Source organism: Mobula birostris, chromosome 2, assembly GCF_030028105.1.
Source record: "Mobula birostris isolate sMobBir1 chromosome 2, sMobBir1.hap1, whole genome shotgun sequence".
NCBI classification, from domain to species: domain Eukaryota; kingdom Metazoa; phylum Chordata; class Chondrichthyes; order Myliobatiformes; family Myliobatidae; genus Mobula; species Mobula birostris.
In genome coordinates this window covers 143920499-143948069 of record NC_092371.1, presented here as the reverse complement: position 1 = coordinate 143948069, position 27571 = coordinate 143920499, and the positions used below count along the sequence as shown (strand labels likewise).

General features: G+C 40.0%; 2 protein-coding genes across 6 annotated transcripts in view; one reads left to right on the top strand and one right to left on the bottom strand.

Annotated features, from left to right (window-relative positions):
- The first annotated feature begins 575 nt into the window (after window positions 1–575).
- On the top strand, window positions 576–23086 carry slc35a1 (solute carrier family 35 member A1). Of its 2 annotated transcripts, XM_072250036.1 has the most exons (8): window positions 576–770; window positions 6869–7046; window positions 7737–7896; window positions 8437–8589; window positions 12202–12268; window positions 17347–17523; window positions 18952–19086; window positions 19361–23086. In XM_072250036.1, exons 1-8 carry the CDS (start codon window positions 761–763, stop codon window positions 19483–19485), a joined length of 1005 nt encoding a protein of 334 aa, XP_072106137.1. In that variant the 5' UTR covers window positions 576–760; the 3' UTR covers window positions 19486–23086. The 2 variants fall into 2 exon arrangements, with proteins under 2 accessions (XP_072106137.1, XP_072106140.1); XM_072250039.1 differs by lacking the exon at window positions 6869–7046.
- rars2 (arginyl-tRNA synthetase 2, mitochondrial) overlaps window positions 10789–27571 on the bottom strand; it is a 63603-nt gene continuing 46820 nt past the window's right edge. For 2 of the 4 annotated variants that reach the window (XM_072250009.1, XM_072250031.1), the window contains exon 20: window positions 23064–25892. In XM_072250009.1, coding sequence (XP_072106110.1) covers window positions 25806–25892 — 87 coding nt within the window. In that variant the 3' untranslated portion in view covers window positions 23064–25805. Of the gene's footprint in view, window positions 13259–23063; window positions 25893–27571 lie in introns of those variants that run through there. The other 2 variants (XM_072250018.1, XM_072250024.1) reach the window with 2 other exon arrangements.

Sequence of the window (27571 nt, the reverse complement as noted above, 5' to 3'; positions counted from 1 at the left end):
CAGTGGCTTTTCTATTGCCCATGGTGGGTTAAGACTGTAAAAGACATGTTGAGGTGAGTTTAACAAGTATTATTCGTTTATTAGCATAGCCAACGTTATTTAAACAGCTGGCTAGCTGCTCAGGAACTACTCTATTGCAGACATCCCACCTCTCCCGGAAGTCTCCCGCAAATTGATGGTGCTACCTCCCTGAAATGAGTTTTTGCAGGGTGGGATGTCTGCCATGGAAGAAAGGGAAGAGGGAGGTGATGGGCAAGTAAGGAGAGAAGGAGAGAGAGGGAAAAGGGGGATTGTGGTGGCGTGGGGCACACAATTAGCGGAAGTCCTCCCACCTTGTACTTTATTCTTCCCTCCGCCCACGTTCCTGCTCTAACTTATCATCTTCCCCCGCCCCCCCCCCCCAGTCCTGATGAAGTGTCTCCGCCAGAAGCGTCGACTGCACTCTTTTCCACAGATCTGGAGTTCCTCCAGCACTGCGTGTGCGAATTAGATTTCCGGCATCTGCATCTACAGCTGTCATCCTGTTCTTCCCCCCGCCCGGCAGCGGCGAAGCGGTGCGCATGCGCGCAGCGGACGTCCGGCGTACCGGCGCCGCTATGTGAGAGTGTCAGAGTGTGAGCGTTCAGCCTCTCCTGTCGGGAATGTGGCCTGGATTTCAGTTTGTGTCTCATCGCTCCTCCGCGTTGCGAGGCCGGTTCGTTCAGCGGCTCTAGGTCCGCTCCGCGCAAGGTGTGCTTCCACGGCACGGTACCGCACCAGGATGGCTACTGGTGAGAACCTTCTCCGTACTTTCCTCTCTGTGTGCTTTGTTTCCGCGGAGATTATTTAAAGTGCATTTGAGACTAATCTTAGTTACGGTCATTTTTTGTTGAACTGAGGCTTTGAGGAATAAAGCCAGTAAGTTTAACTTACAACGGCCAATATAAGATGGACGCAAACTATTGCATATGATTAAATTTTAGTTTAAATCGGTTTATTGCCCAACGCGTAATACAATTAAATGTAGGTGTGCGGTGCCAGTTACTATAGAGGCCAAGCAGATTGACTTTTTATTTTTTATTATTTCGCTTTGGCAAAGCACCGAGCAGTTCAGCAACCGCTCCCTGGGGAAATGTATTTGAGATGTTCTTGAACTAAGTAGACAATCGCTAATTTTATGCAAATATTCTTAGCAAACAGCTGAATACATGAGTTTTAAATGTAGGTAGAGCATATGTTTCACTCAAATGTAGGTAGCTTGTAGGTTGAGAATATAGTTATTTCTCAAAATACACATTGTAGGGTTGAAGTTCAAGCAAATTCGGGCGAGGATGTAAAATTTTATTCTGTAGTAAGAACGTGAGTTATTTTACAAGATCCAACAACTTTAGCCTGTATTTGTTGATGCTGTTTTTTTTAGTTTTGTGCTTTAAAGTTCACGTTTTCATCTTGTAATAGCAGAATTTGGATTTGTATTGTATTCAGGAACATAGCCACTAAGCCGCTGTAATTTTGATAAGGACTTAATTAGTCATACTTTTTGTTTTGGTAAATTTGAAATTGCCATTTCCACATATAGAAAGAGAGTGAATGAGAAAAAGTGTGGCAGGTGGAATCCAGTAATTGAATAGTGAGGTGTTGAAAAGTGTTCAGAGAGATGTGGGTGTCCACGTACACCAATCACCAGAATGTGATGTGAAATTTGTTAACTTAGCAGCAACAATACATAATCTAGCAGAGAAAAAAAGCAAATAAAACAAAAACAATAATGATAAGCAAGTAAATCAATTACATATATTGAATAGATTTTTAAAAATGTGCAAAAACAGAAATACTGTATTTTTTTTTAAAAAGTGAGGTAATGTCCAAAGATACCATTTAGGAATCGGATTGCAGAAGGGAAGAAGTTGTTTCTGAATCACCGAGTGTGTGCCTTCAGGCTTCTGTACCTCCTACCTGATGGTAACAGTGAGAAAGGGGCATGTCCTTAATAATGGAAGCTGCCTTTCTGAGACACCGCTCCTTGAAGATGTCCTGGGTACTTTGTAGACTAGTATCAAAGATGGAGCTGACTAGATTTACAACCTTCTGCAGCTTCTTTCGGTCCTGTGCAGTAGCCCCTCCATACCAGATAGTGATGCAGCCTGTCAGAATGCTCTCCACAGTACAACTATATAAGTTTTTGAGTGTATTTGTTGACATGTCAAATCTCTTCAAACTCCTAATAAAGTATAGCCGCTGTCTTGCCTTCTTTATAACTACATTGATATGCTGAGGTTAGATCCTCAGAGATCTTGACACCCAGGAACTTGAAGCTGCTCACTCTCTCCACTTCTGATCCCTCTATGAGTGTACGAGGATTGCTACATGTTCCTTCGTCTTATCCTCCCTGAAGTCCACAATCAGCTGTTTCGTATTACTGATGTTGAGTGCCAGGTTGTTGCTGTGGCACCACTCCACTAGTTGGAGTATCTCACTCCTGTACGCCCTCTTGTCACCACCTGAGATTCTACCAACAATGGTTGTATCGTCAGCAAATTTATAGATGGTATTTGTGCTATGCCTAGCCACACAGTCATGTGTATATAGGGAGTAGGGCAGTGGGCTAAGCACACATCCCTGAGGTGCGCCAGTGTTGATCGTCAGTGAGGAGGAGATGTTACCACCAATCCGCACAGACTGTGGTCTTCAGGTTAGGACATCAAGAATCTAGAGGGAGGTACAGAGGCCCAGGTTCTGCAACTTCTCAATCAGGATTGTGGGAATGATGGTATTAAATGCTGAGCTATGGTCAATGAACAGCATCCTGACATAGGTGTTTGTGTTGTCCAGGTGGTCTAAAGCCATGTGGAGGGTCATTGAGATTGCATCTGCCGTTGACCTATTGTGGTGATAGGCAAATTGCGATGGGTCCAGGTCCTTGCTGAGGCAGGAGTTCAGTCTAGTCACAACCAACTTCTCAAAGCATTTCATCACTGTTGATGTGAGTGCTACCGGGCGATAGTCATTAAGGCAGCCCACATTATTCTTCTTGGGCACTGGTATAATCATTGCCTTTTTGAAGCAAGTGGGAACTTCCCCCCCCCATAGTAGTGAAAGGTTGAAAATGCCCTTGAATACTCCCACCAGATGGTTGGCACAGGTCTTCAGAGCCTTACCAGGTACTCCATTGGGACCTTCTGCCTTGCGAGGGTTTACTGTCTGTAAAGACAGCCTAACATCGGCCTCTGAGACAGAGATCATAGTGGTCATCAGGCGCAGCAGGGATCTTCACAGCTGTACCTGTGTGCTGCCATTCATGCTATTGGGTTTCACTTTGTAGGAAGTAATGTCTTGCAGATCCTGCCAAAGTAGTTGTGCATCTGATGTTGCCTTCAACATTGTTCAAAATTGTCTCTTCGCCCTTGAAATAGCCCTCCGCAAATCATACTTGGATTTCTGGCACAGGCCTAGGTCGCCAGACTTGATTGCCACAGATCTAGCTTTCAGCAGATGATGTACCTCCTGGTTCATCCACAGCTTTTGGTTTGGGAAAATACAGTCAGTCTTTGTGGGCATACACTCATCCACACAGGTTTTAATGAAGTCAGTAACAACTGCAGTATACTCGTCCAGGCTCGAAGATGAATCCCTGAGTACAGCCCCATCCACCAATTCAAAGCAGTCCTGTCCAAACCTTCTTGGTCCTCACTGCTGGTGCTGCAGTCTTCAGTCTCTGCCTATACTCAGGGAGCAGAAGTACAACCAGGTGATCAGACTTCCCGAACTGAGGGTAGGCATTCTTGATGGTGGTGTAGCAATGGTCCAGTGTGTTGTTTCCTCTGGTATTGCGAGTGATCTGTTGATGGTAGTTGCTTAGTGATTTTTTTCGGACTGGCCTGGTTAAAATCTCCCAAAGCAACGGTGAAGGTATTGGAGTGTGCTGTTTTGTGCATGTTGATCCCATTACTCAGATCATCTAAAGTCTGATTGACATTGGCCTGAGGTGGAATGTAAACTGCTACCAAATGACCCCAGAGAACTCCTGTGGTAGGTAAAAAGGACAACACTTTACTGCTAGATATTCCAGGTCTTGTGAGCAGAATTGGGACAGCACTGATATATTTCCTCCACCTCTGCTTTTGAGATACTCTATAGATCTATCCTGACGGTGTATAGTAAACCCGTCGATCTAAATCGCTGCATCCGGTACAGAAGGGGTTAATGTGTGTTGGTTGGATTTCCAGCATCTGCAGAATTTCTCTTGTTTGTTCCAGGTGGACTGGATATAGTAGCATGAGTGCTTTTCTGTAATAATTATCCTGGAAGGCAAAAAGTAGAAATGGGAGTAGGCCTTGCTGCCCCTCTTCCCTGCTCTGCCATTCAATGAGTGTGACTAGTCTTGTGTTCAGCAGAACTTTCCTGCAAATATCCTTGTATCCCTCTATTTGCTTCCTATTTAAAAGTCAATAAATTTTAGTACTGAACAAAGTCAGAGACCAAGCCTGCAGAGCCACCTGGCTAGAGAATTCAGTGATTCACTGTCTTCAAGGGCACGAGATTTCTTCTAGTGTTTGTCCTGAATGATTCAGAACATGGCCAGAGAAAACTTTTCCCACATGTACAAAATTCTTACAGATAGAGTAGATTTCAGTGACCTCAACTCCTTTTTTTTTGAGTCCATACCCATAAATAATAAAAAAATTTCCAGACTGCTTAATCTCTCAGTCTCAAACCTGCCATTCAAGGAATCAATTTGACAAAGATTTGCTTTACTACCTCAATTACAAGTATATCCTTTCTTAAGCTAGACTGTATCCATTATCCGCAAACCAGAGCCACATATGGTAGAAGAAAGGCGGCTCACCTTTTGTACTCATAAAAACTGGTGTGCCATTTATTTTTATGATTGCTGGTTGTACTTGTACATTAGCTTTCAGTGATCTGTGCAAAAGGATACTCGGCTCCCTCTTAATGCCAACACCTTTCAATCTCTCACTATTTCAAATATAGTCCATGATTCTATTCTTTTTCCTTTATCAAAATAGATTAGCTAACATGGTCCACCTGGCCTGTCCTTTTCATTCATCCTCTTCACACTCCAGACTGCAATCCAGTTTTGTATCAACAACTTGGTTGTTTTACATTTGATCCTCTCATCTAAACCAGTAGTTGTGAACATTTGGGACTCCTGCAGGATTTGCATGTGGTACACCCTCCCAGCCTGAAATGGACCTGTTGATCAATGCTGTTTTTCTGTCCGTTAACTAATCCACAGTCCATGGCTGTGTATTATTTCCAATATACTACACTCTAATTTTGTTTAATAATCTTTCATGTGGCCTTCTGAAATCTTTATCACTTTAATTTGCTCTGTTAGTTAGAACTCAACCAAAAACGGATTTGTTACAGATGAGTGTAATGCTGGGCAATGCTAGGAAGACCAGGCTCTGTTGCTAGTCTCAACATGAAGCGTAGTGATATTCACACGGATATTCTTCACTCTCCTTGCACCAGGTCTAAGTGTAACTTCTGGGAAATTGTGCCACATTTGCTGCACCCTCAGTTTCAGTGATGGCTGGGGAAGTCAGTGTAGTGCAATCAGTAAGTCTGGGACTTTATTGTTTGTGTATGTTTCCCGAACTTGGCACTTGCACTGATAAATGCTGGAGGAATTTTCACTGTACACAAGTCTGCAGTGCCTCTGGGGTGTTGGCAGAATTCATTTTTCAATAACTTATGTGTTATTTTAGTTTGAATATTTAGGGCTCTAAAAATGAGCAGTGTGGCAAACTATTCTTTAATGGTAGTATACCATAAGAAGCTTTTTTTACAGTAACATTACAAAAGAAAAAGTAAATGTACATGAAGCAATAAATCATAATTGCTTTAATTTATCTTCATTTGGCAATATACATTAAGAAATAAAAGCAATCTCATATTTTCATGCAGTAATAAATTTTGATTCTTAATAATGAAAATCTTTTTATTTTCTTTGGTCTGTGAGAGCAAAATCAAAATTTAAAGGTAATCCCCGTACTAGGAGGAGATTTATATTCCTGGAAAGCATGTCATTATCATGCTTTTTTTTCCATATTGAGAACCTGCATCATCATTACACACCTCAAGAAACCTGAGATGAGGAAAACATTTCTGCTTATTTACTTTTTTTTTGCAAACTCTTGGAAGAGTGGATTTTTTGCCATGCCTCAAATCTTTGGGTAATGATTAGATAAATCTGTGAGGGCAAATTTCTGTCATTTAAGTGGCTGTAACTCAGGGGCTTGCCTGCATAAATAATAAACATTCTTTAAGAATATCAACCTAGATGTATCCGTACTGAAGGGTACTTAGTGCAGTGATACCTGCCAATTTTTAGATGGTAATATTACATTGAAAATGAATTATGTTACCTGGATTTAGAAACTGTTACCATTTTTGGCCAAATGCTTTTTACAACTTAAGACAGTTGCATGCTTCTGTTATCTGAAATATAATGCTAGAACTTAGTGACTGGCTATTGCTACTCAGCAAGCTATTTTATGCCGAACCTTGTAATCAATGCATGTTCATAGCAAGGGTCCTAACTGATACTTGTGGTGGACCATGACAGCAATTCGTAAGTATTAGTTACTTTAAATTTACTTGTAGCTGTGGTTTTTCCTTGTTGCATTTCAGTGGAAGTGCCCTGAACAATCTGTGAGAGTGATGCTCTTGAGAGGTCTTGAGTTCAGATGAAGTAAAGAATTGGGATTTTGCATTGGGAGTAACCAATACATTTTAAGCTGAAATTGAACTGAATTTGGTCAAAACTTGGTATTTAACAAATTAGCACTTGGATGTGCTTAATAGCCACAAACTTTTCTGTTCCAGAAAAGTCTGTAAAAATCTCTTTCCTTTTGTCTTTCAGAGAATGTCAGCTTGATGTTTAAATTGTACTGCTTGACTGTAATGACAGTTGTAGCTGCCACATACATAATAGCATTGCGGTACACAAGAACAGTCTTAACTGAAATGTACTTTGCAACCACTGCTGTTTGCATCACTGAAGTCCTCAAATTAATCTTGAGCTTAGGTATGTTAGCAAGGTATGTATTAAGTCTATTGCCTCATACTTTCCACAATATTTAGTTAATTAAGAAATTACTTGTAAAACCCGTCATTACAGTTTTTTGTTGCACACTCTTTTGGCGTAGGTTGTCCGTGAATGACAAACCCTTCACCCAGTCACTTTCATCTTGTTATGTGTTCCATTACTCTGAACCCAAAGCCTCTACCACCAAGGGGGAGGGCAGGAAGAACACGGCAATGCCACCACCCGCAGATTTCCCCAAATAACACACCATCCGGGTTTGGAAATACTTCACTGTTCCTTTATTGTGACTCACTCTAAATCCTGAAATGCATTACCCAGTCTCACATCAGGAGTATGTTCACTACCGGGATTGCAGTGGTTCAGGAACATGACCCTCTACCACCACCTAAAGATTATTAGGGAAATAGGTGCTGAAAAATCCCTACAAATTAAGAGAAATAAATCATCAGCCATGGTGCCTATGGATGTACTGTTCAAACTGAGTAAATGCAGCACATTTCCTTCATTGTCCTGAGAGTTTTATCTGAACACTGGAGCAGAGGTATGGCAGACTACATCATCTTGCCACACTTATGGTCCTGTTTATTTCTGATCTCTAGTGGATGGTGCCAGAAAGCTTCAATGTGTATCTTTTTATTTGTTGATGTAGCATATTTTATTACCTTATTCTTTCCACTTTAAGGGACATGGGCAGTTTGAGTGGGGTGCTGGCAGCGTTGCGTGACCACACAGTAAGGAGTCCCAAAGAAATGCTGAAGCTCAGTGTTCCATCTCTAGTGTACGCTGTTCAAAATAATATGGCCTTCGTGGCGCTTAGTAACTTGGATGCAGCAGTGTATCAGGTAATGATTGTCTGGGATACTCAGAAATAAATCAAATAGTTTGCATTTTATTTTGACATGATGTACGTTTTACTTTTTAAGCAATAGTGAATAAGATTTTTTTAAGATTTGAATGGTAAAAGGTTGTTCGGTGACTAGTTCTTTTTGGAGGCACAACCTAGACGCAGTGTACTACGTGAGACCATACTGTGCTCATCTGAAGTCAGATGGCCAAAGACTTGATCAAATAGATTTTTAAAGTAGGAGACAGATTTAATGAAGGAATGCCAGAGTTGAGACCAAAGGTAGAATGATTAAATTTGGCAATGATTTTTGGCAAATTGGCACTTGTATCTTGGTTTGGGATGTGAATATGAATAGAGAGATTCTGGGATAAAAATACTGATGAGATACAAGTGTACTTTATGACAATTTGCTTAAATGTAATTCTTAGCATAGTTAACTGCTCAAATAGTTTGGAACATCACTTTTCTATATAGCTCAGTGAAAAGAAAATGTAAAGATTTTGATTTTAACTAGTTGTATTTAATTTGTTTCCAGGTGACATATCAACTAAAGATTCCCTGCACAGCATTATGTACAGTCTTTATGCTGAATCGTTCTCTTAGCAAACTGCAATGGGTTTCTGTATTTATGCTTTGTGCAGGGGTAACATTGGTCCAGTGGAAGCCTATGGAAACTACAAAGGTGCAGGTAAGTAACTGTAATTTTGGAGACTGCATGTGAGCCTGGCATGGCCAAGCTGGGTTGGATTTTCTGTGCAATCTAACCTCGTGTTGTGCAGACTTGTGTTTTGAATAAAGTGCAAAGTGAGATATTTAACTGTACTTTGTCTTAAGCCACTACACTCGAGGAAGCAGACGTGCTACTTTTTGTCATTTTCCGGCACCTTAGTATTTTGTCCTACGAAAGATTACAACACTGTTTAAAATAGTGGTTGCATGAAAATTTGAGACCAGTTTATTTGTATCTTGGTAATGAATAAAAATTTAAGCATTCCTGTTGGGAAGTAATTGGTCATAACACTTGGAAGAAAGTCTGGTGGAGCCCATCCCTTCTGACTGTTAACAGTAGAATATCAACCACAGGCCATAGATGATGATTTCCAAATGAAATGCTGCAAAGCTGTTTGGTCCTAAGGATGTAAGGTGGTCAGAAATGCAGGAGGCCATAAGAAATCCAACTCTTAAGTCAACAAAATGACAATGTGGAGAAGGGTAAAATATGTATTTATGTTAAGGAATAGTAAATAGAATACAAATTGAGTCTGTTAGTCTGTTCTCAATTGAATCCCAATGTTATTCAGGCAAGGAAATATACCATCCTTGGTCTGGCAACTTTGATTCCTGACCGTCCAATTTTGAACATAGGACTGTGCATCCCAAATGTGCCAGTACTACAACCTACTCCAAAATTAATTTAATCTTTCCCTCCCACATAGCCCTCCATTTTTCTTTCACCCACGAGCTTATTTGAATCTCTCTTAAGTGTCTCTGTTTTACCTGCCTGTACCACCAATCCTGGCAGCACATTTCATCGTTCCATGCAGAAAAAAAGTTGTCTGATATTCCCCCTATACTTCCCTCCCCACACCTTAAAGTCCTGCTTCCTTGTTTTCGGCTATTTCTGCCCTGGGGAAAGTCTCTGGCTGTCTACTCAATCTATGCCTCTGGCACACCTCTGTCAAGTCACTTCCAATCCTCCTCTCCAAAGAGAAAAGCCCTAGCTCGCTCAACCTATCCTCAAAGACATGCTTTCTAATTCAGACATCATCCTCGTAAATCTCCTCTGCACCTTTTCTAAAGCTGCTCCGTATTATAATGAGGTGACCAGAACTGCATACAATATTCCATATGTGTCTAACCAAGGTTTCATAGAGCTCCAGTATTACCTCACAGCTCTTGGACTCAGTTTCCTGACTAATGAAGAACACTATACACATTCTTAACCTTCCTATTCACTGGAATTTATAAGAATGCGTGGGGATCTCATTAAAACCTACCAAACGTTGAAAGGACTAGATAGTGTGGATATGGAGAGGATGTTTCCTATTGTGGAGGTATCCAGAACTAGAGGCACAGCTTCAAAATTGAGGGGTGACCTTTTAGAACAGAGGTAAGAAGGAATTTTTTTAGCCAAAGAGAAGTGAATCTGTGGAATGCTCTGCCATAGTCTGCGGTGGAGGCCAATTCCGCGGAAGTTGATTGGTCAGGGCATCAAAGGATATGGCAAGAAGGCCGGTGTATGGGGTTGAGTGGGATCCAGGATCAGCCATGATGGAATGGCGGAGCAGACTCGATGGGCTGAATGGCCTAATTCTGTTCCTATGTCTTATGGTCTTAACATTTTGTGCAATAACTTTGAGAGATCAATAGCCCAGGATTCCTCTGTTTCTCCACATTGTGAAGAATCATGCCATTAACCCTGTATTCTGTCTTAGATTGGGAGGATATATCAAAAAAGCAACTACACTTCATTAGGAGCCTGAGGAGATTTGGTATTGTCACCGCTCTAGCAAATTTCTACAGATGCACAGTGAAAGCACTCTGGTTACATTACTGACCAGCATGGAGGCTCAAATGTGTAGGATTGAAAAAGGATGCAGAGCATTGTAGACTCAGCTGGCCTCACCATGGGCACAATTTTCCCTATCATCTTCAAAAGGCCGTGCCTCAAAAAGGTGCATCCATCATTCAGGACCCTCTCCATCCAGCCTAACCCTAACCCTTCTCTCATTACTACCATTATGGAAGAGATTTAGGAGCCTGAAGACATCAACATTTTAGGAAGAGCATCTTCCCTTCCACCACACTTTCTGAAATGTTCATCAACTGAGGGATCTGACACCTGGCTAGGTTCATTTCCGAGTACTGTATCCAGAATGGCCTCTCCTCTAGTCAGCCCTGTGACTGTGATCGAAGTCACCGGAGAAACACGGAAGCTGGTGATGTAGATGTCTTTATTCATCACAACAAGCAGGCATCGTTCTGGAGACAGGCTTGGTAGAGGTTCACAAACCCAAAAGTACATCACATTTTTATACTCTTAAGACCAAAGCTAATAGTAGTTGATACAATACAATTTCAATAATTACAATTACATTGTTTCCTTCAATATTTTGGGTTGACAGTGCTTCTTTTGAATTATATATCTACAGTGACATGGGCCTCTGAATGTTCAGACACCTTTGTCATAAAGTAATTCCCACACAGTCAAAGCATCTGGGGGCAAAAATCTCAGACATCCAAAATTAATGTTGTCAGGACTGTCTCTGAATTCTCAAATATCATGACTACAAAAACTGTTGATTGCCTATACTTGTGACCATGTTTGATATACTAAGTGACATCAGTTTGGACTGCCAGCTTGAACTGAGTTACAATGGTGAAAATAACTTAGCCCGGTTGCCTAGTTTGAATCAAGCCAATTAACACAACCCCATTGTCTTAAAATTTGGCTATTGCATATGCCTTAGTCTGTGGGCCAATTTAACTTCAATTTACTGCTTGCAATTTACAAGAACTGAAGAATTATTGCAAGCATCCTGAACTTTTTAAAATTTATAATAAGAACTTAATGTAATAATTAATATTTGCTATAGCACATAACTCTAGACTACTCCCTATCACTCCTGTCTGCATATTTTCAGGAATCCTTCCTGGACACATCTCCACTTAAACCTTCTAGGGAAATTGAAGTCACCCATGACAACAATCTTTTATTTTTTGTACCTTTCCAAATCTGTCTCCCGATCTGTTCCTTACTGCCTCTTGCTATTTGGGGGGTGTGGGGGGAGGGGGGAGGGCGGTTCTATAGGATACTCTGTGACCGCTCCCTTTTTGTTTCTGACTTCCATGTACACTGGCTCAGTAGACAATCTGTCCATAACGCCCTCCCTTTCTCCTGTTGTGTTACCATCCCTGATTAGCGATGCTATTTCTTCTCCCCCACCCCCTTCCTGTCCATTTTGCAACTTCCAGACCCTAGAACATCCAAGGCTGGTTGGCTTATTCCCAGTTCAGGTCAGTTAACAATGGCAATGGAATTTCTGGCATTTTCAGTGATGTCCACAACCCCTGGCTGATTTGAAAAGAAAAGACTTCCTTGGAAGTCAAGAAAGCAGTGAAGAAATAAGCTCAAATATATACTTTTCTGAGGGTGTCTTTTTTTAATTAAGAAGGAACTGTTAGGTGCATAAGTCAAGCTAATTCTGCCTGAGTTGCTACTCTGATCCACACAGTAGCACTGCTTTATACATGTACAGTAAGAGTGTCAAACTTTACAGCATAAATGCTCTATTTGCAGGTTGTACAGAATCCAGTTTTGGGATTTGTTGCCATAGCAGTTGCAGTATTGTGTTCTGGATTTGCTGGTAAGACGTAAATTGATATTTAACAACACCTTCCTATTTGCATAAGGGGATAAGATTTCTATTAGATAGTTGCAATGTTTATTACTGGGTTGTGTTTAAATCATTTAATTCTTAACTCTAGCTTCCTGTAAGCTTATTAAATCTTTATGCTAATGAGCTTACAGGAACCTAGCAGAATAGTGTGAACAGTCGATGTTTCAGGCCAGTCCTAAAGAAGGGTCTGTGTCTGAAACTTCAACATATAGCTCTTTTCCGTGGATGCTGTCTGACTCACAGAGTTCCACCAGTATTTTGTGTGTGTTGCTTTGGATTTCCAGCATCTGCAGATTTTCTAGCAGAGTAGTTGCTCCGCAACAATTCTCCTTGTTCTCTACTTTGAAAGCTTCAGATTCAGATTAACTTATTTATCACATGTACGTGGAAAGATAAAGTGAAATGCATTTGATAAATTCTGTGGAAGAGCACCTTAGATTCTGAAATTTGTCCTTTTGATTTTAAAACGTTTAACTACATTTCATTCAATGTAATTGGAGGAGTCTCTCTCTCCTAAGTTAATCAGTGTACAACTGTACAGTTTTGCTCTAAGTAGGGCATCGTTTACCTGTAGATTAATGTGTAGAACCCTCCCAAGTATAAAGGTTAGCATTCCACTGAACTCTATATTCTATACACTAATTCCCATGTTTCTAATTTTTCATCACTTGGAAGGGAAGTGAATGTCTATTAGGTCAAAAAGGGTAACTTCCTATTGTTATTAGATTTTGCCCATTTATCTTTTTTAAAAATTTAGTGCATCATTTACATTTCTTGCATTGTCTTCTCTCTTTTGATCCTGTTGCCACTGGTGAGACTTTGCAAATCAGAGTAGCTGTATGTCGCCATCACTCTCTGGCTTCTCCTCAGCTCCTGTTGTAAGTGGTCAATAATTTAGCTTCTGTTCCGAGTTTTTCCCCAGGCTTACTCACAGGCGTGCTCTCAAGTTAGTTTCAACTTTTTAAAAAAAAAGATAACCTGTTGTATGCTTGCATGTAAGTGTAATGAAAATGTGGGTACGGTTTAACAATTCCACCTCCCACCACATCCCCACCTTCTCTCTCCCCTTCCAATTTTATAGTCATAGTCATACTTTATTGATCCCGGGGGAAATTGGTTTTCATTACAGTTGCACCATAAATAATAAATAGTAATAAAACCTTAAATAGTTAAATAGTAATATGTAAATTATGCCAGGGTATTTCCTCTGGTCCTCCCTTTTTTTTTTGTCCCCTTTCCCTCAACTCATCCTCCTGGTTCCATCCATCCACTACACACAGTAGAATTGTCCAAACGGTCGGAGGAAGAGGTGACTTTCCTGTTGGAGCTTGAGGAAAGATGTGAGGGGAAGGGAACAAGCAGATCTCCAATAAACTCAGATTACTGCACAAAATGCATTGGTGTTAATAGATCCAGCACCTCAGTTAGGGACTGAAGTGGCTGAGGAAGTTGAAAAATCAGATCATCAAACACAGTCACCAATACACGTACAATATCACTGTCTCTTCCCATCAGAAGTGACCCAAAAGGTTGGGACACAGACCTGGAATAGGCAAAAGCCCTATTACAGGATGGAGAAGACATGGTGAGCTTTAAAGCTGAAATAAGGCTAATCAAAAGTGTAACTCTGGACTTTATCGTAGATGTTGATGGAAATCCTGAAAGCAGATGTAGAGAGATCCATAGTTGGAGTAAGGAGAACAGATGGAAACACTGAAAATAGAGGGCGGTGGCCCAAGAGAGAACACCCTGCGAATGTCTGAGTAAGATTGAAGGATACTTGCCTGCCAACTCATGGGAGTTCTGGCAGTGCTGGACTACCTGCTAATTAAGGAGGAAGGACAATGATGCTTCCCAGCCAAGCTGGGTACAGTGAACAACGAGGTAGAGCTGAGCAAGGTGGCCGGATGCCGTGAATGAGTGAACACAGAGACGTAATGAAAAACAGGGACTGAGGAAGTTGAGGATGCACTAATAGGGATTGCGAGGACAGTTCAGTACTTGGCCCAGATGGCGTAAGGTGTAAAGACCTGGACAGTTTTGAATTCTTCTCCCTGTGGCTGAAAGCAGGTGTCATTCTGGACTGTCTTAATTGAAACAAGCAGTCTCGATTCCCAAGATAGTACTGACAAGGATGAGTTTATTTAAGAGATTTATTGACCTCGTAATGAACCTGAACACGAACACAGTACTGTAGCGGAGGTTGGAAAAGATGCCCCACCACATCCCAAGCAAATTCTACACTGGAATGGCCAAAGAACATTAACATCCTGCAAACTTTCTGTAGGGCAATGTGTCTTTAGTTAAATGTAAACAAAATCAAAGGGTTCTACGTAACCTGTAAAAGTAAAACATTTGAACACACCTGCGAAGACAAATGGGTTATAAACATCTGGAATTAGTTACATCAAACCAGGTGAGATCAAGAAATGTCTGGGAGCAAGAGTTGCCCCATGGAGTTGTATCACTGTGGAGAGTTGATACAAAAAGCTTGAGGGATGGTTCCAGCGCTTCAGGTGAGCCAAACTACAGTACTTACAGAGACTGGAATTATTTAAAAATCTGTATGGTGCCAAGATTATCTTGTACTTGCAAAAACCTCTCAAAACTGTCCAGGGTATCTGGATGGCTTGGTCAAGGAGATACTTAATCCACCTGCAAGAACTACTGATGGGATTCTCTGTGCCAGGAATAGAGATTAAAGACTAGTGTTCTCAAAATTAGAGGTACAAAAACTATCAGCTATTATCAGGAAGAGGCATAACTTAAAGCTCTCAATGGAGAACTTCCTTCACAGTGGCCAGTAGAAACAAATAAGACAGCAGTATAGCTTTAAACAACTGGAAGTTCTCGGAGATTGAGATTTTCCAAAGCAAGGAAAGAGAATGATGCCAGCAGTCTTGAATGTCGAGAGTCAACTGCTGATACAAGACATAGATGCTAGAAAGTCTGCACATGCGGGAAACCTAAAGCAACACACAAGATGCTGGAGGAGCTCAGCAGGTCAGGCAGCATCTATGGAAATGTATAAAAGTCGAGGTTTTGGGCCAAGACCCTTCATCAGGACTGAAAATGAAGGGGAAGGACACCAGAATAAATTAGTGGGGGGGGGGGAAGAAAGATGGCTAGAAGGTGATAGGTGAAACTAGGTGGGTTGGAAAGAAGGAACCTAATGGGAGAGGAGAGTGGACCATAGGAGGAAGGGAAAATAATGGTACATGACCTTGGCTTCAGGTCAGAGGGTAGTGAGAAGCCGAAGTCCCGGAGCCTGTATCCCAGTTGCTGATCCAGGGAACGTTACAAATGGCTAATTTTACCACCAGTGCCCGAGCTGCTTAGGTCTTAGAGAATTCCAAGAGGACAAGTTGTCAAGCTCTTTGACATTAAGGTGCAACCTTTAGCAATCAAGGTGTACACACCAGTTATGTCAAATCAAATGATGCCAAGTCACCATCAAAACTGGTTCATACCTCAGGATGATGTATCAGTATGAAAACAGTAAGGATCAAGTGCCACAATAAGATTGTGCAAGAGAGTGCAGGAGCCACACCTTCAGACTTAATTCCTTGCAAAAAAAAAAGTGAAGTTGCAGTGTGTGATGTCACTGAGGATAATAACAAATCCACCCTGAAAGAGAAGAGCGAAAAATATACACACTTATCAACGCGGATGCAGGAGCTCACAAAAGGGAGTAAATTGAGTTCATTGTCATTGGTGACAGAGGGCTGTGTATGAAAGAGAACGATAGCCTGATGCATTTACTGAAAATCTACAGATAATTCATTTGCAAAAATGTGCTGCTTTACCACCAGACTGGCAATTGACGTTTTGTAGAACTTTATGGACGAATAGTGCCAGATTCAGATCCTCACGAGAATTGTGACCGAATAGACAAAACCTGCCAAAACCACCAGCTTTATCTGACTAGAAAGCAACTTACCTGGGGCCACACCATTTCTCTAATGCTGCACGTGAAAGTGGGTAGAGATCCATTTACAACTATGTGTATGTGTTAAACCGTGGAAATCTCACCTAGAAATGAAAATGACCAAATCCCCTGTCGTCTAGTTAGTGATGAGCAATCAGGGATTCACAATGCCCCTGCTGAGTATATTGCAAAACCACAAGCATGGGAATGGGATTGGCAGAATTGGCAGGGAAAGAAGTCCCCAACTAGGTTGACAGTAGTGTGGCACTGTGAAGAGGCAAGAATAAGTGGAAGCCCCTTCAGGACAGCCTTTGAAATGCCACTATATCTAATTGATCCTCTCCCAAACCTGGCATAGCTTGCCTGTCAATTTAACCCCCCCCCCCCCCAAATGCCCAGTCTATCAACTACTTCTGCCTCCTGTCACAACTCCCCAACCCCACTTTACACTGGTCTTCTCATTGCTCCACTCTGACTTGATGCAGGTTTGGACGTGAAACATCAACATTTCCTTTCCTCCCACGGATGCTGCTCAATCTGTTGAGTTCCTTCAGCAGGCTGTTTGTTGTCAATGACTTGAGACTCGAATAATAGTTAACCAACAACAGGTGTTTAGTAGTGAAGGATGACTAACATAGCTTCAACCCAGCTAACAGGCGTGTGATAATTTTATAGTACGAGGGCAAAGGTTTTCACAATGCCTACATTGTTTGTGGTTCAGAACCTAGAACCTTATGTCAAATAGACTGTTCCTCAAATGTGATTTCTGAGATATGAATTGTGAGCACATGGCAAACAAGAGAACCAGTATGAAACAACTTATGACGAACTAGCTGAGGCCAAATCAACCACTCCTAATCTCAAACAGTATACAATTGTACTTCACACATCAGAAATTGAAAGCATTGTGGAATTGTTCCTAAAATTTTTGAAGGTATACTACAAGGAATTACTAAAATCTGAGAGGTATATTTAATGGAGCATAAAGGACAGGAATACTGTAACCCTGCATTAAAAATGCTTTTGGCTTTAGCTGTTCATTGAATTGACTTGTTGCATAAGCCTAAAATGTACTCGATGTTTGTGTTGTTTGTATCTTCACTTTATTCAATTTTAGGAGTTTATTTTGAGAAGGTTTTGAAAGCCTCTGACACCTCGCTGTGGATCCGTAACATACAGATGTACATCTCTGGCATTGTAGTCACTGCTTGTGGAGTCTACTTGAATGATGGTGCCCAAGTGCTGGAGAAGGGCTTTTTCTTTGGATACACCCACTGGGTTTGGATTGTTATATGTGAGTATGAGTATTTTCATAATGATTTTCTTTTTGCATTAATGTACAGAAAGAAGTCTTCTGCATTTAAAATAAAGTAAATGACAAAATCAGGAACCTTTAAGGGCTCTTAATTTGTCCCAATAAGAAATTTAGATAATTGTAAGATTCTCCAGCAATATAATTGAAAGTAGGATTCAGGAACATGGTTTGCTGACAGTTTTACTCCTGCCATGCTAGGGTTATCTAGTCAACATTGCCTGAATAATCTGGAGGACAGGCATCCTATCCAACAGCTGATGTCTGTGGGAGATCCTGGAACCAAGCTTAGTGCAGTAAGACCTATGGACTCTGTTTACCAAGAAGAGGTTAAATCTGATTTTTAAATCAAATCTATGGCAGTGACTGTTTCTGCTATCTGTGCTGCTGCAATTCTCTGTGCCCAGGATATGTAACTAGTGAGAAGGCTGAGAACAAGAGGTGTACAAGATGATAAGAGGCAAGGAGTTCATAGCCAGAGGGTGGAAATGGCTAATATAAGGGGGCATAATTTGAAAGTGATTGAAGGAAAATTTAGGGGAAATGTGTCAGGGTTATGTTCTTTACATAGATGTGGTTGTGTGGAATGCCCTGCCAGGGTTGGGGTAGAGGCATGTTGATCTATAACCCTACAGAACCATGTATAACCCTATTAGTTTAATGGCTGACTGTACAAACTGACTGCTGGAAGAAGAACTCAGCAGGTGAGGCAGCATCTATAGAGGGAAATGAATAGTCGACATTTCGGGATGAGATCCTTCAACAGGTCCTGTCGACTCTTCATTTCCCTCCATAGATTTTGTCTGACCTGCTAAGATGCTCCAGCATTTTGTGCGTTGCTCAATATTTTCAGCATCTGAAGAATCTCCTTTCTCAATTTAATGGTTGACTTGGATCAATAGCATAAATAAATGGGATGAATATGTAAATCTGATCTGCAGCTTGGTCATTCCCTGATTTGTACCCAGAATTTAGTATTTAATCTTTTTTCCACTAGTGTAGTGTAGTATGCGCTATTTGTGGATAGTGTATCAACCAAGGTTAACTTCATCTAGTTTCTGGATCTTGACCACAAGTGAAGATGAGAATAGCTAGATGATAGAACAGGTCATCATCTCCTAAGTTTTTCTAAGCTACAAGCACTCGGTCTTGGACATTTAACCGCTCATTGTGGTTAGATTAATTATTCTGCTATGACGTAGTTACAAGCGCATCAATGCAAGAATGACAAGTAGTTCTAAAATCTTCCAACTATCTTCACAGGACATCCAGATATGGGCTGAAGGGTCAGTGTTGCCACAGTCTTGGCTTAATGTTTTTAACGTTGGCTACAAGTACACTGATTCTTCCAGTTAACTGTGTAATGTTTTGTCACTTTCAACTGAGACAGTTTCTCTTCTATCTCCACAGTACTAGCCAGTCTTGGAGGATTGTATACTTCTGTTGTTGTGAAATACACGGATAACATCATGAAGGGATTTTCAGCAGCAGCAGCAATTGTAATTTCCACAGCAGCATCCGTGTTGCTGTTTGGTTTGCAGTTAAGTAAGTAAGGAGTCTGTTATTTCAGTTTTTTCAATGATGCCAGGCCTTGTGCACAGAGGGGTTGTTTTATTGAATGCAGTGTCACAACAGTGTGATTTTTAATAAGGTAAAGAAATTAATAGGCATGTACCAACATGCATGGGAATTGTGAAGCAAGATAAAGAAATGGTTTAAAAACATATTAAGATATATTGTATATTGTCCTACACTAAATTAGTAAATATTAGCTATTTTTCCATTCTGGGCAAGTACATTTTTTTTTCTTTAATTTCAGCTCTCAACTTTATAGCTGGAACCATTCTTGTCTGTATTTCCATATACTACTATGGCTTGCCGAAGCAAGATACCTTAGTGCCGGTTGAAGCGGAGAAGTTCAAACAGCAGCTAATAAATGTGTGACCACTGAACACCTCATTCAGCCGAGGGCAAGGAAGACCAGACTCCTCAACTAGGCTATTGGGAGAAACCGCCATTTATATAAAATAACTTCCCTAAGGGTTATTGACTCATTGATACATTTTTACTGTACATCCTGGCTATCTCTGAAGAAATGATTTTGGTTCAGTGTACCAATATAGGAACATACATAATTTATCAAACTAAATGTGTGCAATTTAAAAACAAAGATTTTTTGCATTTAAGTTTTATAATGTGCTCTTATTATCCATTTCATATTTTTTAGACTGTTTTTGAAATCTGCAATGGTGGTTTCCACGTTATGTACATTTTGACCTGCTTCCCTTTGTGTTTGACAGCAGATCAAACTGCTTGTTGAATCAACAAATTGATTTTGGCTTTAAAGTTGTTCAAAACCAACTATTGAAATTTAAATTATTTTTCATTTCCCACAAAAAAAATTTAAATAACATTCCAACCGAAAGTTATTTATACAGGCTAAATCAACACTACTGCTAGATTAGAGGATTATTGTGAGAATGACAACCTCTGGTCATGTTAACAGTGTGGTAACTTGCAAATTTTCATTGGTACACTAAGTAAAACATGGGTTACTAACAGTCTAGAAAATAATAAAAATAATAATTGGTGTTGCACATCGATCTTTGGCTTTTGGTGATATTTGGAACTGAAACTTCTTTTGTGGTTGTGAAGGAAATAATTATCATCAACAAAGCCTCATTTATCCTGTCAGTTCTGTTCCACCTTTATATTGGATTACATTTTGTTGGGTCTCACCTCGGAAGTTGCCTTTAGGAAAATTTGAAGTAAACCCAAATAAGTCTCCATTTTTATGTACTTCTGATTCTAGTTGATTACAGGTAAGTTATTCTACTGTACATCCCAGGAGCCTTTTGTCCTTTCGCCTTGAAGCACTAGAATTTTTAGTTTCAAGAATCAACCCAATACTTGTGTAAATAATGCAATTACGGGAAATGGGATAGCAGTAGTGATTTCTAATGAAGTTAAAGGGTAAATGATTTATTTTTTTAAAAACCCTCCTTGTAAAGAAAAACATTGAATTAAGGTTTTAGATGAAATGGTGCTTTCATGTTTAAGAAATCATGTTGCTGCAAAATGCGCTACTTTTGTGCTTCACTCAAGAATCGCATAGGGGTGTAATTTGCAACTGAGTTTTTTTTTCCCAATGAGAATGTATACTTTCTATGTTTTTATGGTTGATTCCTGCAAAGAAGAAATTGTTTTTGACTGACATGTACAGAAAGAACTCTTGTACTGGGAAAACAAGAAATGATCTTGTATGCCCCAGAGAACATGGTCAAATATCATTTTAACCATGGTTTCCACTTCAAGATTTAAAACCAGTTATGAGAGTTCAAGCATGCTTTCTATGAGCTTGCTACGTACAGAGTTACACTAAATGAGCAGTTCTGCTTGTGTATGATGGAACTGCTTTTTAAGTTGGGACTAACATGTTTAAATATAGGGTTGTGCCTTCAAAGCAAGAAAGGATAATGTCAGGGTAAAACAGTTATCTTTGTCTTGCCCTGTAATTATGTACAGTTGAAATTCCTCTCCTTCAGAAGAATTTGTAATTAATGGTGTTTTCCTGAGTGGTGAATTTGAAGGGTGATTGCAAATTTGTCTCCATCACTCGCCCCACTAGAGAATTGCATGTATGCAAGTACTTCTACTGACTTCACATTTCTATTGTTCTTTATATGGAGCTTGGCACCATGAACATTAAAAACAATAGAATTTCCCCTGTGATGAGGCTAAATGCTTGTTCTCTATTTAAATCCTCATCATCGATTATTACTGAGAATAGAAATTTGACCAGAATCATGAACACCCTGCCCTAATAATGCATTCCTACCATTTTGTTGATAAGCTAATTTAAAACAAGGAGTATATCCAAATTTACAACAGGTACTTAATGTTGAAGGAAAATTTTAATTTTAATATTTTAGGGTCTGAAGGGTAAAATATTTCTGATTGTTATACTTAGAGTCATCAAGTCAGCGTCTTCTGGATTAGTCTAAGTAAACAACTATTTTATACCATTTATAATGTGGCATGAATTGACTTGTGATTGTACACCTCCATTTAAAGTAAACACTGTTACCATATATCATGCTTTCTCATGCTCTTCAGATTACTTTTGTATTGCAGCCTTGTTCTCTGCATTCTCTGACTAAAATGGTCTATTTGCCATTTGCATTCCTTTTCTCCTCCGCTGCTAATACTCGATTTAAATTTTATTTAACACACATAAAAGTTGCTGGTGAACGCAGCAGGCCAGGCAGCATCTCTAGGAATCGGTACAGTCGACGTTTCGGGCCGAGACCCTTCGTCAGGACTGAATTTTATTTTCTAATTTCCTCTTAGATTTGCCCTTCCATGATCTAATTAATGTAATCAATAGTAGTAGCAGCACATGAAGGTATAGTTAACAATGAAGTAATGAGTGTGTGTTTGGACCAATGATCCTTATCTATTTAGGAAGTTCCAAATTTCTCTTCCTCCATTAAACTATGAAATATTTAATTAATAGAATATACACTTTGTGGACACTTTATTAGGAACAAGAGTGGAATCTGGTACTGATTCTGCTGTGGTTCATCCACTTAAATGTCTGATGTCTCTTCTGCATGCTGTTGCTGTTACAGATGGTTATTTGAGTTACTGTTGCAGTCTGGCAATTCTCCTCCATTCTCTCATTAACAAGGCATTTTCACCTACAGAACTGGACCCCCCCCTCCCCCTCCCCCCCGCCCACCATTCTCTGTAAATGCTAGCGACTGTTATGTATGAAAATCCCAGCTAATCAGCACCTTCTGAGATATTCAGACCATCCTGTCTGGCACCAACAATCATTCCATGGTCAAAGTCACTCATATCACATTTCTTTCCCATTCTGATGTTTGATCAGAACAACAAATGAACCTCTTGACCATGTGTGCAAGCTTTTATGCATTGAGTTGTTGCCATATGATTGGCTGATTAGATATTTGTATTAATACCTAATAAAGTGGCCACTGAGTATTGTTCATTCAAACTTTCAGTGCCTTCGACAGCACCAGACTTATGCTGAGGAAAATTCCTTACACATGCTCATTAAATTGTAATTTCTTGTGTACAGTCTCTGCTGTATGAATATTTGAGCCTTCAGGCAAATATTTTAAACCAAGATTTCAAATGGAGTTTGAAACTAAAAGCAAAATGGCCTCAGAACCTAAGTACAGATTCCAAGCACTGTGATGTGTGTTCGTTATCACTGGAAAAGGCAGTGATATTTAGCACTGCAATTAATTATACATTTTGTTTGTACTGTATATAAGTCAAGTAAATCAAATCAATTTGTTAATCAAATTCAATTGATGTTAAGATCTTGTGAAAATCATTGTGGGAAAGGACTCCCTATGGTTCTTTTTGAATGTCCATTTGTTCTGAATTTTGTGGAAAATGAATTTTGAGTAATACTGTACAGCTAACTATGATGTCCAGAAGAGAAATGTAACCAAAACCTGCATAATTACCAAATTAAAAAGTAAATATAGTTCTAATTGAACAAAAAGTTTAATTTATGCATCACTTGGATTCTTTTGATTTTCATAAAAAAACTAGGTAACATACATCCATGAAAAGCAATTGACTAAGAACCAAATGGTCAGATACACAATAAATAACTTAAGCAACAGTCAAGTATTTTAAAAGTTAGGAGCTGTATTCCTCTACCATTGGAAGTCTATTTATCAGAATTGGAAAGAATTGGGCGTAGTGGGAGGCAAGGATTTGAATTTGTGGTAGAGTTGATGATTACATTGGCCTTTCCACAATTCAGCATGAGATAGTTGAACTGAGTACAGTCAGTGGGGCATTTAGGAAACAGGGTGGGGAGAAAGCTAGTTACAGACTTGAAGACATTTTCCAGATTCTACTACTTTGCTCCATCCATCTGTAATTCAACCTTTTTAAATTGAGGTTTAGGAACAATCGAGGACAAGATTGCAGCAGACCAGTAACCATACTCAATATCAATTCCATCTCACTCTTCCCAGTAATGGGATTAAAACTGGGCGTCAGATGGTTTAAGTTTCTCTGAATGAACTAAGGTCCAGATAACTAGCAAAGTCCAAAGAAAACATTAACAGTTGACGTACAACTCTCTAGTGATAGAAGCCTCAATTCGTTCAGAAGTCTGGAGGTGGCTTTCAATTCTTGCATTATCTTCCTGTAACCCCCTCACTGTGGCTCGTGATAAAACTAGGCTCATTAGCTAACTCTGCCTGGCAGCCACATGACTCAGCATTGCATGGTAACTGAGAAGGCCACCTTCCATCAGCAACACATCTAGGGCTGGCATGATCCAGGCTCAACCAAACAAAGTTGTAACATTCTGATGAAGGATAGAAATTATGGTGAATGCTGTATAAATACTGCCCAGTGCAAAGTTACTGTTCACCAGGAAATTACGGATCTTACACTGGCGTAAAATTACAGTGGAAGTATGTTTACAGATATTTCAACTCAACCATCAGATAATAGCAAAAGGGTCCATTACAGTTAAAGCAGTCTAAATACGTACATAAAGACTGTATAGTTGGGTACTTAATTACTCACACCGCTGAACTCGTATTCTGCTTGAAAGACACCAACCCCATTTCAAACTTCATTCGAAGACCGCTACAAACAAACTGGCTGATTTAGGAGGTATTGGCACTTCCTCCTTGGAACCATTCGCCTGCATAAAACTCTTCTTACAATTGGGTCTCTCCTCCAGGCAGGGGTTCTGAGAATGTCTTCCTTTGTGCTTTTCTCCACACCTCCCCTTCCCAACCCACAGGACAGAATGTTATCACGACAAACTCAAGAGGCTGACGTAACATTCCTAAGCTGAGCAAATGACTCCTTATCTTAGCAGAAACCAAAATACTGGACTGTGAAGCTGAACAGAACACACCCGCATTTTACGGAAAAGCTGTAAAAAATAAAATATCTAACAACTTAACAGTAGTAATACAATAAAACATGTTCTTAACCAGGGCATTACACTCCTATGAAACCATAATGCATAAAAGCAGAAGCAGGCCATTCATCCCATCGAGTCTGCTCTGCATTGTTTATGGAAAGCCGAACAGGAAACTGGAAATCATATTAGTCACTGGTTCCAATAAAGACAAATAGTAACAAACTAAAGAGAGCAAACAAGCACTACTAACTCTTAATAATCAAATATTTCAATAGTTAAACTCAAGTGACATCCCATTTTAAGCCCCTCAGGCTCAGAAGCATAACAAAATAAAGCATTCTTCAGCTACTGTTTCTGCTATTTGCCATATTGCTCGGGACATACTGCAGACTGGTTTGCAGAAAGGTCAACAAAGGTACTCTGTTCTAGCTGATTTTTAATGTTAGGTGAGCTACTTTGACTAATATTTTAAGCACAAGCTAAAATTATTAATAGTTACACATGGCATAAAACTGGTTTCTGCGAGACCCATTGTGGCTGGATTTCAATCACACTTCGGCATCCAACCACAGAATCTAATTCTAACCAACAGCAAGTCAACTGTCATCTTTATGAGGACCTAAATGAGAAAAGCCAAGGTGAGTCTTCATTTCAAAAATTTGTATTACTGCTAGTCCTGTCCTTCCACAACTAACTTTACAAGCTCCAATAATACCAAAGATGTGGGTGGAGCTTTGGCCACTAGAAATCAAAGGTAGGGGGTGCAGCATGGTAGTTAAAGAGTGAAAAAATAACTTTAAAAAAAAAACGAGACTCTGCAGTTGCTGGGAATCCAGAGAAACACATAAAATACTGGAGGAACTCAGCAGTACATGCAGTACCTATGGAGAGGAATTTTAGTCTTTAAAGCAAGTTGTCCTTTCAAATCATTGCTGAACGAACATTCAAGCATATTGTATGATCTAATAATCTTCAAGCTGTACTTACTGCATCTTCAGGCTGGCTGACTCACCCTACCTTGTATAATTTGAAATATCGAACAAATCATGGATGACTATATAAAAAAAAAGAGGTTGCTATGTTTTCTCCCAGCTTTATTTTCCCTTCTGTGAACCAAGTGAATTTGTGGTATCTGCCACTGAATTAGAGGGACACTTGCTCTGAATTGATGCCACCAAAGGGCAGCAACAGAGTGACCCTTCCCCAGGGGTTACATGACTCCCTCTGAGTACTCAAAAGCAGTTGCATATTTGGCTTAATCAGCTATTGTAAACACATCTTTACCTAAGTTTTGCCAAGCCGTTTATTGATTGCTCAAACACAAGTTTAATCACATCTTCTCCACTGGAGTTATACCAAGGAGTTTCATTCCATTGGCGAGTACAGAAGAGATTCCCTTGAAGAGTAGAAGTCTTGCCTAGATAAAGATGAATAATGGTCAATTATCTCTTGGGATTGAGCACTGGTTGAATAAATTGCATTAACATATTGTACAGTTCTTGGACTGAAGGGATTGCCAATTTAAATGGTTTGAAATGGTATTCAGTTTCACTCTCAGGATGCAAACCAGTTTCTACACTATGGTTGTATAAATCTTGTACACCATTTACCTTCAATATAATGCTAAATTCACATCCCTAACTTCTGTTACAAGTTGCTGCACTAAAATTTCTTGTTTCTCGCACATTTATTACTCTGATCTGTTTAGCTGCAAATGCATATTAACTTGATATCTTACCAAAGACTGATGATTAATGTGCCTGCACCTTCAACCTTTAAGTTGACAGTGTGTAAAAATGTCCCGGTCCTTCTTGACATCACTTCAGATAATTCCTAATGAGAGCTGAATACTTACCATCGTACCTTAGAATCCAAGTTATTAGTTCCCAGCTAAAGTCAGCAAAACCCTGTACTTAACTAACAAAAAAAAGCCAGAAAATGCTGGAATAAAGCAGCATCAGTGGAAGGAGAAACAAAATAAACATTTCAGATCCAGGACTCAAACAGAATCAGAGGTAGGTAGATCAGTAATTTTAGCTTTAAGGGATGGGCCAGTCAGATTAGGGTGTAAAGTGGGGCTACTTAGGGGAGCCGTGCAATGGTGAGTTCCGACACCTAAAACATTAACACTATGTCTCTTTCCACCAATGTTATCTGGCCTGCTGAATGTTTCCAGCATTTTCTGTTTTCATTTCAGATTCCCAGCATCTACAGTTTGTTTTAAACTCATCTGATGGGTTTTGTTTACTTTTCTGCTCTTGCAAGGATGCAAGATGGTGATCTACTGATTCACCACAAAACCTTATCAAAATAATGGCAGAGGTGGCAACCATTTGCCCCACAATGTGCGAAATGAACCAAATTAGTCCCACTTCACTTTCCTGGTCCATAGCCCAAAAGGTACTGGTTCCTTAAGTGGTTTGTTGAAGAACATTTAAAATAAATTCATGGCGATCGTTTCTGTTTCCACTACCCTTTTGGGACAGTGGGTTCCAGATTTCCACTCACTGGCCCACCAGTACTTGCATGGAACCATTGGCCTATTAATGCAGGGTTTTCTTTTACTGTGCTCCAGCTTTCCAAAAGCTTTGGAAACAGATTTTCTTCAACATCACTAATACTCATGTTAGCTCTAAAATGACTAAACCACAACTCTTCTTACCAGAGATTAAATATACTTACTGCTGTTAGTTATAACAATCAAGTCAGCCCCATAGAACACTATAGCACAGAAAAGGGTCCTCCGGCTCATTTAGTCTGTGCTGAAATATTAATTTACCTAATCCCATTGATTTGTACCCAACCATCTATACACCTATCCAAATTTCTCTTCAATGTTGAAATCGAACCTGTAGCCACCACTACCACTGGCAGCTCATTCCACACTCACTCTCTCAGAGAGGCAACCATCTACTACCACACTCTGGCTCCTCCCGTGAAGCCGATGTCCAATCCAATTTACTACCTCACCCTGAATGCCAAGCGACTGAACATTAACCAACTTCTCATGTGGGTCCTTGTCAAAGGTCTTGCTAAAGGCCATGTAGACAACATCCATTGCCTTTCCTTTTTCAACTTTTCTATTAACCTCAAAAA